The following is an 11,505-nucleotide window of genomic DNA, read 5'->3' as shown; positions in this document are numbered from 1 at the left end:
GTTGTGAAAAACGTCATTTCCGGTGATGTAGGGAGAGTAAAACATGCTGGCTGAATGAGCTCACGTGTGTTTTTATTTTTTAACATTCAAGGTTATAGTCTACCGAGCCATTCTGTATGTAACATATTTCATACTTGAGTTTTTATACTATCTACAACAATGCAGAGAGTGTTGCATGTTTCGTTAAGGCAATTTGCTACTGTAAGTTGCTCGCGTTGCATGTCTGTTTCTCCTGTACAGCTGCGGTGTGGAATCAAAGAAGATGAGTCGTTTAAATTGCTTATTTCCAACTTTACTGCGTTCAGAAGGAAAACGCGAGCCCCCACAGCATCGCTTAGCGCACGGATATCGGTGTTCAGATCGTACAACACTGAGCGAAATGCGGAGGTAACAACACGGGAGCTTAGGAAGGAAAGCACATCAGGCCGCTACGCTTCGGTGGAGCCAGAGACAGAAGAACAGTTTGTTTTCCTCGACTACACAAAACCAGACGATTCCGTTGAAAACCTGGTTCTAAACCAAAACCTGATTGAGCCTGATAATGTCACGAGGACCAAAGAGGAGATTCAGACGAAGACGAGTGATCCCCGGGTATTGGAATTACAACTGAAGTCTTTAAAAGACGCGATGGCAGCAGAGGTCGACCCACATTCGTGCATTGAGTTTCACGACACCGGCTTCCCAGAAATTAGGCCAAGGACGAGGAATAAGAAACCCAAAAAGGGTCAAAAAGTCTATGGCAGTCCGGACCCCGATGTTCCTGTCAGTGATTCGTGCTGCACCGGCTGTGGTGCCGTGATGCACTGCACTGTTCCAGATTTGCCCGGCTATTTACCAAGTGAGAAATACAGGCAATTAACAGAAGAGAACAGGCTGCATAATGCGATATGCCAGCGTTGCCACTTGCTCACACACCATCAAAAGGCGCTCAACGTCCAGATGTCTAAAGAGGAGTACAGGCATATAGTCAGCAGGATACGAAAGGAGAAAGCGTTGGTGTTATTGATCTTGGACCTCCTGGACATCCCGGACTCCATCATCCCCAACTTGTTGGATCTGATTGGGGAAAATAAGCACATCGTGGTGCTGGGAAACAAAATTGACTTGTTGCCCGGAGACTCTGATAATTATTTAAAACGGATCAAGGGCCAAATTCTACAGTATTGCACTGATATGGGTATTCTTGTTGATAACAACATCAAAGGCATTCACCTCATAAGCGCCAAAACGGGTTATGGGATTGAAAATCTCATTTCGAGTCTCCAGAGCTCCTGGAAATACAAAGGGGATGTATACCTGGTGGGAACTACGAACGCTGGGAAATCGACGCTTTTTAACACTTTGCTGGAGTCGGACTACTGCAAATCCAAAGCCTCAGAAGTCATCCGCAAAGCTACTATTTCTCCGTGGCCAGGTACTTATCACCTGTGGGGCGGTGCTTCCTTGCACGCCCACAATGCGAGGCCTTGCGGGGTTCACACTTGTGGGCGTTCCCTGTCTAAATAGGATGTCACTGAGTATTATTCACTGGGTATTGTAACGGCGTTCACAGAGATGAACTGCTGTTAAATGCCTATACAAGGAAATTGAAAGCCATTCTTCATTGATTCATCTTTTTCAGTAGAGCAGACAATTGTTGACGTCCACAGATTGACCAACCATTATTTAAAAAATATAATTCCAAAGCTACTGACTAAAGCAGTTATAATAATGGTCCTGAGTTTTATGGTCAAACCGTAATTGTATTAATCATATACAGTTTTTTTGTTTTTTGTTGGAGGGGTTATATTTATTTTTAATGTTTCATCTACAGTGGAAATAACTGGTCCCTGCCAAACCCTCCTTGAATGCTGAATGTCGCCCCCTGCAGGTACAACGCTGAACCTATTGAAGTTCCCCATCATAAATCCTACTCCATACCGCATATTCAAGAGGTCGGAGAGGCTGAAGAGTGACTCGGCTCAGACAGAGGCAGACCTGAACCGGCAGGAGCTGCGGACACTGCAGCAGCTGAGCAGGCAGGGATACTTAGTGGGTGAGAACATGCCTTCAGCAGCGAGGAGGATGAGGATGATGACAATCAGGGCCATAGCCTTGCAGGCAGTAGTTCTAGGCAGATGTGCTGCTTGCACTAACTCCACCTTTTTTGTCTTTGAGCATCTGGACCCCAAATTTTAAAACTAGTCTGGACCCCAAGTTGTTTTGAGAGAAATTCAAAATGGCCCAAAACAACACGAGCATGAGTTATGCTATTTCCTCCCCATTAGATCCCAGGATGTTTACACTGAGATCATAGCAGTGAAAGGTGCCCAGTCTTACAAAGATATGCGTGTACAAAAGACACCAAAACAAGGACACCGCTAATTCCCACAATCCAAAACACAGGGAACAAGATGGACTCACCACAGCTGTAAAGATCTCTTTCAACTAGCCCAGGCTTCAAGCCACAACTGACTGTTGTTACTTATCTTCTCTCCATTTGTGTTAAAGCAGTTAGTTTAAAAAAAAAAAATAAAAAAAAATAATGGTAGACCTTAATTGACTTTATGGGTCAAACTTTTTACAGGATCATATTCACACAGTACTGATAGTCTGACTGAATTGGGCGAATCTCTGCCAATCAAGCTTTCTAACAGTTTACAGTAATGGTGTTTTGAAAGACGCCAAATTTTTTCAGGTCCTGAATTGAATCCCACCCCGCCTCCCAATCACTGATTTATGATCTTGTTATTTCAGATTGGGCTGTCGCATGCTGAAACGCACTGCAGCCCGTCTTTAACACGTCCCGCGTTTCAGGTCGCGTCGGGAGAACGTTCCGGACCAATGCGTCGGTGCAGAGAGACCACGGCGAGGTGGAGTTTGACTCCGAGAGCCTCAGCATTGGAGAGGAAGACGAGGAGGGAGGAAGAGGTCTCAGCGAGGCTCCTGTCCCGGTGGAGTTCACTCACAACGAGCTGAAGCATGCTCACTGGCTATATGACACACCGGGCATCATGAAAGACCAGGACGTGAGTACCGTCAGTTAAATAAATAAATAAAGATTTTTGGCCATAAATTTTTTATACTTTTTTGTTTTAAATGCTACCCACATCACTTGTTGGCCAGAAAAACACCCCACAATTTTCTCTTGACTGGGTCTTTAAGTACTTGTCTTTTTAGTGAAGTTGGTGGTGGTGACCCTCCATTATAGCCTGTTGTTAAATCATATGAACAAACCACGATGTGGAACATGGCGAGTTTGAATACGTAGGTTGTAGTGTGATGTTGCACCTGTGAACAACACAAGACACGTCTATGCATGCTGGGGCCGAACGGCTGTCGCTGTTGTTTACTGTCCCCGGCAGAACACGCTAATTAAGGGCATTCAAGTAACTTTCCGTCCTCGCTACTAGATTCGTCTTCTGCGTTACGCGAATGTGAGGTATTGTTGCCATGGCATCTCCCCAAGCTGTGCTCTGTTAACTCAAATGACTCCGAGTCTCCTTTGGAGCCTGTATGAACATTACAGTATTCATTTTAAAATGGCAGAGGCCCTTGATCACAGCAGCTGGTGTATCCAACATTGTATTTACAGATATTCCCATTAACGCCGCTGAGTATTTTACCAGTGCGGTTGGGGAGTAATTAGCTTTGCTCAAGGGTAACCTGGAAACAGGGCAGCAGAAGTGCACCTGAGTACTGAAGCTCTTTTACCGGTACACTCTGCCAATTCTCCTGTTTATCCAAATACTGTTTAATGAACCTTCGGTTTTATTTTAATCAACCTTTGTAAGAGGATAGGTTTTCATGCGTGAACTTTAAACAATACTGGTAACCAGCTTGTTTGTTGAGAAATGTGATCCCTGTAGCCATGTGTGGTATAAGACAACAATACCGCAGCTACATGAAAAATGTTGTTTTATGCTGAGAAAATTACTATTTTTTTTGTTCATTAGGCTCACCATTTGCCTCCTGTGCTTTGAGCATATAACACTGTCAATCATCATCCTTCTTCTTCTTATTCTTCTTCATAATATTTGTATCGTAACTTTCATATGTGGCTGTAACACACAGTGCTTTACAACGGCAATACAATAAAATGTTTGTCTTAAACACTGCCAGACCCCTTGTTTCTACTGACCTGGCGTGTATATGTATTCTGTAAATTAAGCAAAGAGTGAGGCAAACAGTGCTTCATTCTGTGTGCTTTTTTCCCCTCCTGGCCTGCAGGTCCTCAGTCTGCTGACTGAAAAGGAGCTGAAGATGGTGGTGCCCACTCACGCCATCGTACCCCGGACTTTTGTGCTGAAACCTGGGACGGTGATGTTTCTGGGGGCTCTGGCACGAATCGACTACCTGGAGGTAATTCCACAGTGCCACGCACTGCGTATCAACTGAGTGTATGTCTGTATAAGTGATGCAGCTGATTAAAATAATTAAGAGATTAAGTTTGTGTGAAGGTGAAGCTTTTAATCCAGAGACACTGTCCTCCTCCTTTGCTCAGCCCCAGTTTAGGGGTATTGGACACGTTATTCAGGTTTGCATTCATGTTGAAATAAGTGGAGTGCAGAAGTCTCTTATTTTGGTCATGGCTTGTGGGATAGGCCTTTAGGCTTTATTTTTGTACAGAAATGCTGGGTATTGAGGCTTCCAGCTCATTGGTTGTAACGGCTTTCTGGTTTCTTCCCTGTCGTTTTCATTGGTCTCAGGGGGAGAAGTCCTGCTGGTTCTCAGTCATCGCGTCCAATCTGCTCCCAATTCACATTACCAGTCTGGATAAAGCTGATGTCATCTACCAGAAGCATGCTGGAAATACTCTGCTTGGGGTGAGTGGGCCTTTGAAGGACCGTAGAATGTCTTTTTTTCAAAATGGCTTTTCTCCCCAGTTTGGAATGCTCAGTCATGCTCACACTGCAACATGCATCACAGCATACATTTTTATATTAGGCGTTTAGTTCTCTTACCCAGAGAAACTTACAATGAGAGCGAACAATGAAAAGGCCTAGATTCATAAATCGTAATGGCTGGGCCATAACACCCTGGTGATAGGTGTTAGTAGAATTAACATGTGGAAGGCTAGGTAGAGAATTTTTTTTTTTTTTGGGGGGGGGGGGGGTGTTGGGGGATATAGGGTAGATAGGGTAGATAGAGGGGGAAGCTGTGGAAAGGGGAATATGGGGGATGGGGAGGTATTTCCTGAAGAGGTACGGCAGAAGTTTAGGTAGGAACTCTGTTGACCTGACAGAGGTTGGCAGGTCAACAGAGTTCCTATCTAAACTTCTGCCGTACCTCTTCAGGAAAAATGGGGAGGTATTTCCTGAAGAGGTACGGCAGAACTTTAGGTAGGAACTCTGTTGACCTGACAGAGGTTGGCAGGTTGTTCCACCGTTGGGGAGCCAGTAGGGAGAAGGGTCGAGGCCAGGTGGAGGTCAACCTCTGGGTCCAAACCATGTCCATTACGCGCTAAAAGACAGAACTAATTCTAGTTCAGGGCCTGTAGTCATAAAGGGGCTTAGCGCAGGACTCAGATCAGCACTCTCCTGTACTAAACCTTATTTATTATGAGCTGTAAGGCAAAACTGATCCAGGGTCAGCAGTCGCTTTGTAAGCCCAAGCCCTGCCTGTGAAGGAGTGTGTTAAAGGGGTGTTCTGTGTTCCCCTCTCAGGTACCCACAGGAGGAGAGGAGCGAATGAGGGAGTTCCCACCGCTGGTTCCTCAGGATTTGGAGCTTAAAGGCCAGGGGCTCCCACAGGCTACTGCTGACATCAAGCTCTCTTCTGCGGGTAAGCCCTCCAACCCCCTTCCCATGGAGCAACAGCAGTGGGATTTTCTCCACATTGCTCATTTATTATTTTTCTGAAGTAATGAGGTGTCCTGCTATGGTGCTAAGCAATGCGTCCTTATTGGCCACAGTAGCCCTTTCTTGTGTTAACATTTATCCTATTATCTATCAATCAATCAATCAAACTGTATTTTTATAGTGCATTTAGCAAAGGATTTGTAACCATGAGCTTTAACGGTTTTCCGTGGCCAGAACCCCCACAGAGAAAGCCAGAGTGCAGAGGAAAAACTTCTTGGAAGTTTTCTTGCACACTATTGGCCATGTTCCCGTGTAGGACCATGTTCACGTGTAGCTTTTCATACGTTAGTTTCCCCAGGGGACTGTAGTTCCTGTGTGGTGTGGGGTGGTTTTCTTTCAGAAGGTGCATACCAGGTAAATACAGAGCGCATGCTGGGTCCTTCATTGTCAGAGGGCCATGGAAAAGCAGGGTCATTTGCCTGAAAAGATTGCTATTTTTTCAGTAGATGAATCTGTACTAGTTCACAGCTGAGGTGACTGCATGACACTCACTCTCTCTCTCTCTCTCTCTCTCCCCCCCCCCCCCCCCCCCCCAGGTTGGGTGGCAGTGACGGGTCACCATGGAGACCGGCTCCTGCTCAGGGCGCACGTTCCCGAGGGGGTGGGAATCCGTGTGCGGGACCCCCCGCTGCTCCCGTACGTTGTCAACCTGAAGGGGGAGCGTTTGGGGAAGAGTGCCGCCTACAAGACCAAAAAGCCTCAGGGTCTGCTGGACCGTAGCCTGTCTGAGAAAGGGGCGGAGAGACTTAAGGTGAAGAAGAAGAAGAAGTGACCGCCTGTTCCACACGATATTTGCTTTTTTATTGTTTCTTTTTCCCCAAGAAATAAAGAAAAAATGTATATTGTTACAGTTATACAACCTAATTGGGGGGAGGTGGAGGGGAGATTCATCAGAAATATTTGCCGTAATGAAAGACAAAAGCAATATTTCTATCAATTTACAGTGAGCTCCATGATGTTTGGGACAAATAATTTTTTCCTTGATTTGGGTCTGTACTCCACAATTTTAGATTTTGTAATCAAACAATTCACATGTGGTTAAAGTGCACATTCTCAGCTTTTATTAACAGGTATTTTTATACATATTTGTTTCACCATGTAGAAATTACAGCACTTTTTATATATCGCCCTCCATTTTAGGGTACCATAGTGTTTGGGACAGATTGCTTCGCAGGTGTTTCTGATAAGTGAGGTGTGTTCAATTGCTTCCTTAGTACAGATATAAGAGAGCTTCCAGCATCTAGTCCTGGTTCTAGGCTTTTGATTGCCTTTGGAGTTGGCATTTGTCGACATGAGGACCAGAATTGTGCCGTTGAAAGTCAAGAAACCTTTGAGTCTGAGAAATAAAAAAATAGAAAACAGACATCAGCCAAACCTTAGACTTATCAAAATCAACTATTTGGAACATCCTTAAGAAAAAGAGCAGTAGTAAGCTCAGTAAACACAATGGGCCTGGTAGACCAAGAAAGACCTCTACTGTTGATGACCAAACATTCACTATAATGAAGAAAAACCCCCAAACACCTGTCTGACAGATCAGAAACAATCTTCAGGTGGCTGGCATGGATGTGTCTGAGTACTGTCTGCACAGTACTTCACGAACAGACCTGCAGACGCTACGCTGCAAGCTGCAAACTAGCAGTTAGCTGCAAAACTGGGACGAACGGGTTACCGTTTGCTGTGAAGTACAAAAAAGAGCCTGCAGAGTTCTATAAAAAGGTTTTGTGTACAGATGAGACCAAGATTCACTTGTAACATAGTGATGACAATGGTGGTGGCATCTTATCTGCTCAAGTTCAAGCTACTGCCTCCAAACTCACTGGACGTCGCTTTATCGGAACAGCAAGACAATGATCCCAAGCATTCTGCTAAAGCAACAAATTAGTTTTTCGAAGCCAAAAACGGGAAAATTCCTGACTGGCCAAGTCATTTACCCAATCTGAATATGCATTACATATGCTGAAGAGAAAATTTTAGGTAACTTGCTCCTGAAACAAGCAGTGGTTGAAGATGGCTGCAGTACAGGTTTGGCAGAGCATCACCAGACATGATACTCAGCACCTGGTGATGTCTGTGCCACAGATTTAAAGCAGTCATTGCATGCAGAGAATATGTGACACAGAATATGCAAAGTACTAAACATGACTAATTTACATACATGTAATATCAATATGTCCCAGACATTATGGTGCCCTGAAATGGGGAGCTATGTATTAAAAGTGCTGTAATTTCTACATGGTGAAACTGAATTGTGCAAGAATTTAACAGTCTGTCTTTTCTCCTGTGGAAAATTACAAAGATGACCTATTTCGAGTGTACATCTTGTGTATATCTTGATGTTTAGTTCCTTATCGTGGTTTCAGGGGTACCCGACATATAGTCCAGGCATGTTGCCAAATATGTAGTATCCCATGAGCCAAATCAATAAAAAATTAAAATGTAAACCTTAGTCCCAATCGGAGCTCACTGTATATACCATGTTTTGTGTAATACTTAATGAGTATCAAAAAAGATACTCATCGACATTAACATTTCCAGTTCCTAGGGAAATTGGTTCACTTATGTCCTGTCAAATAGAAATAATAATAATAATAATAAGAAGAATAATAATAAATGGTTAATTTATATAATGATTTAATAATCAATATAATTTGTATTTATTTACCATGTTTTAAGCCTTTCCAAGGGTCTACACTGAAATTGTCTAGGAGCCCAGATGGTCAGATGTCGAGCCCTTTTAAGTGTCTCTAGCCTGACCCCCTGGGAGCAGTACTGTAGCAGGGACAGGCATGCCAGGGTACCTTTCACAATGAAGGGAAGGAGCCCTTTAAAACTGACTGAATTATGCCATAGTTTCTGACAGGAAGTGTTGTATGTCTTAGCCAGGCTCAGAATGTACACACACATGTATGGGTTTTTTCAGGGACACAATCATGCATTATACATGGATATTGCCTACTTGGTTTCACTCATGTAATAATTTGTCATCATCCTTTGACAGAATGCATAGAAGCCTTCTCAGCGCCCATTTGTATCGCAATTACCTGGTGATCTCTTGGCATACTTACCTATCTAATCTAAATGAAATCCACTAAAATATGTTGACTCAAGCTTGCAATATGTCTTTTTGCTTATTGTTAATACTTTAATACTCCTGTGCACTTTAACAGTTTTCGTAGTTCTGTTTAAAGTGGATTTGCGGATCAGTAATATTGCCTTGGATACTGTTTGATCGTATCAAATTCTTATGGTTGAGGGTACTCTGTAAATTGTAAAATTGTTTACATTGGCATGGTGTGACATTACTGTCAGAGGAAAGAATCAACAATACAATTAACCTGAACTTTTATTGATACATACATGAAGACAGTAAAACTACTTTCTATCCCTTTCCTTCTTGAATTGCGCATAATACTTGTATTGAGCAAATTATTTTTATATATTTTTATTGTAATATATTAATGTCTGCTCATCAATAAAAGATCAGCCTCTTTCTTCAACAGTTAAATGCAGTATTTGTATGACCACGATTTTTTGCTGGACCGCAACAGCGGGGCCAGCCCTACAAACGTGAATGTCTGTGACTGAGTGATGAAGTTACACCATTGGTCGGCCAAGTTATGAAGTTACACCATTGGTCGGTCGAGTTATGAAGTTACACCATTGGTCGGCCGGAGAGGTCCAGCCATATACTAGGTTTTGACCTGGTCTTGTTTAATGTTTTTTCTTTTTTGATTTTTTTTTTTTTAAGTTGATAAAATCTCATCATGCATTTCAGATCTGTGTACAGTAAATGCAAAATAGAGACAGCAGTCAGTAGAGAAAGCACATGTATCAGAAGAGTCATTTAGACAGGTTTACATATGTGACATGACCTTAAGCACTTAAAATGGAAAATTTCCCTTAAAAACACCTGTTGTTACCAACGGAACTCTACAAAACGGTCGTTCTGTTTTCTCAGTTTGGCATCACATTCAAGATAGCCTACATTATTGCAGTCTGCTAGTGTGTGTTTGTGTGTGTGAATGTTTTTATCAAACTCATGCATGGAAAGTATATTTGATTTTATTTTTTAAAAACTAAATCTGCCGGAAGATATTCAGTCTGCTATTGCGCACCATTTAAAGAGTTTTACACATGACACATGTAACACAGTACTATGGGCTAATTGTTTCCCAATAACATTGGTCAAATACAAGACACATTTTAGAAATGTGTCATTAAATACTTCTATTTTCAGGTCATTCAAACTGAATTCAGAAATGTCTTTAAAAAGAGGGAGCACTGTAATGCATTTGAAAATGCTTTTGATTCTAATTTTTCTATTTGAGTATTTGGAGTGTTTATAAATACCTGATATTTGATTTTCACCGATGCATTGAAAAAGCATTCAGAAATGCCATAACTTGATATAGAATAACAGGCACAGTGTAATTTTTACTAAAGGATCAGGATTCCAAACAATATTAAGTGATTAAGTGTGTACTATGTGAAAACTAGTGCATAGTATAAAAAAATGTAAATACTGTTTTAAAGCTTTAAAGGCTTGGATATAATTGGTATGCATTTGAAAAGTTGTTACTTTTACTATCTGAAAAGTACTTCTTTGAAAGGTATTTGGTTTTCTTTAAAAAAAAAAAGGATCTGCTTTGAATATAAAGAATTACAATGCTGTATTTGCCAATATAAAAAAACTAGGTTTTGACTTAGGTCTGGTTGCACAGCAGCAAAAGATTTTCTTGTGAATAATTAAACAGTTCATGGAGAAAAGCACAGTATGGTCTGTAAAACAGTGAGCGTCTCCTCCTCTGCTCTGTCCTATCTCGACAGGTGAGTCCAGAACTGGGCTGTTACATCATTAAAAGACAAACATCACAGGTGAGTCCAAAAGGTGAGGCAGGATAGACAATCCCATAGTTTATTTTTACATCAAGCAACAGTTAGACATGTGTGGCTGTGAACACGGTGTAACAAACCCTATACTAAGCACAGAACTAATTCCCACAAATTCTATTCAAAGCACATGACAGTAGCAAACACACCGTATAGGCTAGGTGTACCATGTGTCTTCACAATCTGCTCCATCAACATATGTATAAAAAAAAATGTATAAAACAAGAAAATCTTTGGACTTTCTTTTCCCTCATAACAGAGAAATCAACAATCTGCTACTTCTAAAGAGCACCGTTTCTAGGAGATCTGTTTTGACAGCATAAACTGCAACTGCCCAGGTATAGTTCACCATCTTTCGGGTCCTATCGCACGCGCTCACGCTCCACCTCCCCGACAGAGCGGGCGAGACGAGCCAATGGTGCACCCCACCCGGGTCCCCCCCCGGCCCTGGGGGGCGAGGGGGGGCGAGCGGGGATCCCACCTCAGCTGGCGCATGCCGTATTGCTTATTTGAGTTACTGTTGCCTTTCTATCAGCTCGAACCAGTTCTGGCCATTCTCCTCCGACCTCTGCCATCAACAAGGCATTTTCGCCCAGAGAACTGCCGCTCACTCGATATTTTCTCTTTTTCGGACCATTCTCTGTGAACCCTAGCAATTGTTGTGCGTGAAAATCCAAGTAGATCAGCAGTTTCTGAAATACTCATACCAGCCCGTCTGGCACCAACAACCATGCCGCGTTCAAAGTCTCTTAAATCACCCTTCTTCCCCATT

The 11,505-nt window shown here is 42.6% G+C and overlaps 1 protein-coding gene across 1 annotated transcript; it reads left to right on the top strand.

Annotated features, from left to right (window-relative positions):
- Positions 1 to 7: 7 nt before the first annotated feature.
- On the top strand, positions 8 to 9,342 carry noa1 (nitric oxide associated 1). Its single transcript, XM_035424841.1, has 7 exons — positions 8 to 1,414; positions 1,871 to 2,035; positions 2,797 to 3,008; positions 4,210 to 4,341; positions 4,689 to 4,805; positions 5,646 to 5,763; positions 6,377 to 9,342. Exons 1-7 carry the CDS (start codon positions 160 to 162, stop codon positions 6,610 to 6,612), a joined length of 2,235 nt encoding a protein of 744 aa, XP_035280732.1. The 5' UTR covers positions 8 to 159; the 3' UTR covers positions 6,613 to 9,342.
- Positions 9,343 to 11,505: the final 2,163 nt, after the last annotated feature.

This window comes from Anguilla anguilla, chromosome 7 (assembly GCF_013347855.1).
Source record: "Anguilla anguilla isolate fAngAng1 chromosome 7, fAngAng1.pri, whole genome shotgun sequence".
NCBI classification, from domain to species: domain Eukaryota; kingdom Metazoa; phylum Chordata; class Actinopteri; order Anguilliformes; family Anguillidae; genus Anguilla; species Anguilla anguilla.
Note: the sequence above shows the minus strand (reverse complement) of the source record. Positions and strands in the feature narration are given on the sequence as shown.

Bases quoted from the DNA above. Each gene is read 5' to 3' on its own strand.
- noa1 (XM_035424841.1), top strand. From the start codon at position 160: ATGCAGAGAGTGTTGCATGTTTCGTTAAGGCAATTTGCTACTGTAAGT. The intron at 1,415-1,870 runs GTACTTATCACC...CGCCCCCTGCAG, and splicing joins TACTATTTCTCCGTGGCCAG to GTACAACGCTGAACCTATTG. The intron at 5,764-6,376 runs GTAAGCCCTCCA...CCCCCCCCCCAG, and splicing joins CATCAAGCTCTCTTCTGCGG to GTTGGGTGGCAGTGACGGGT.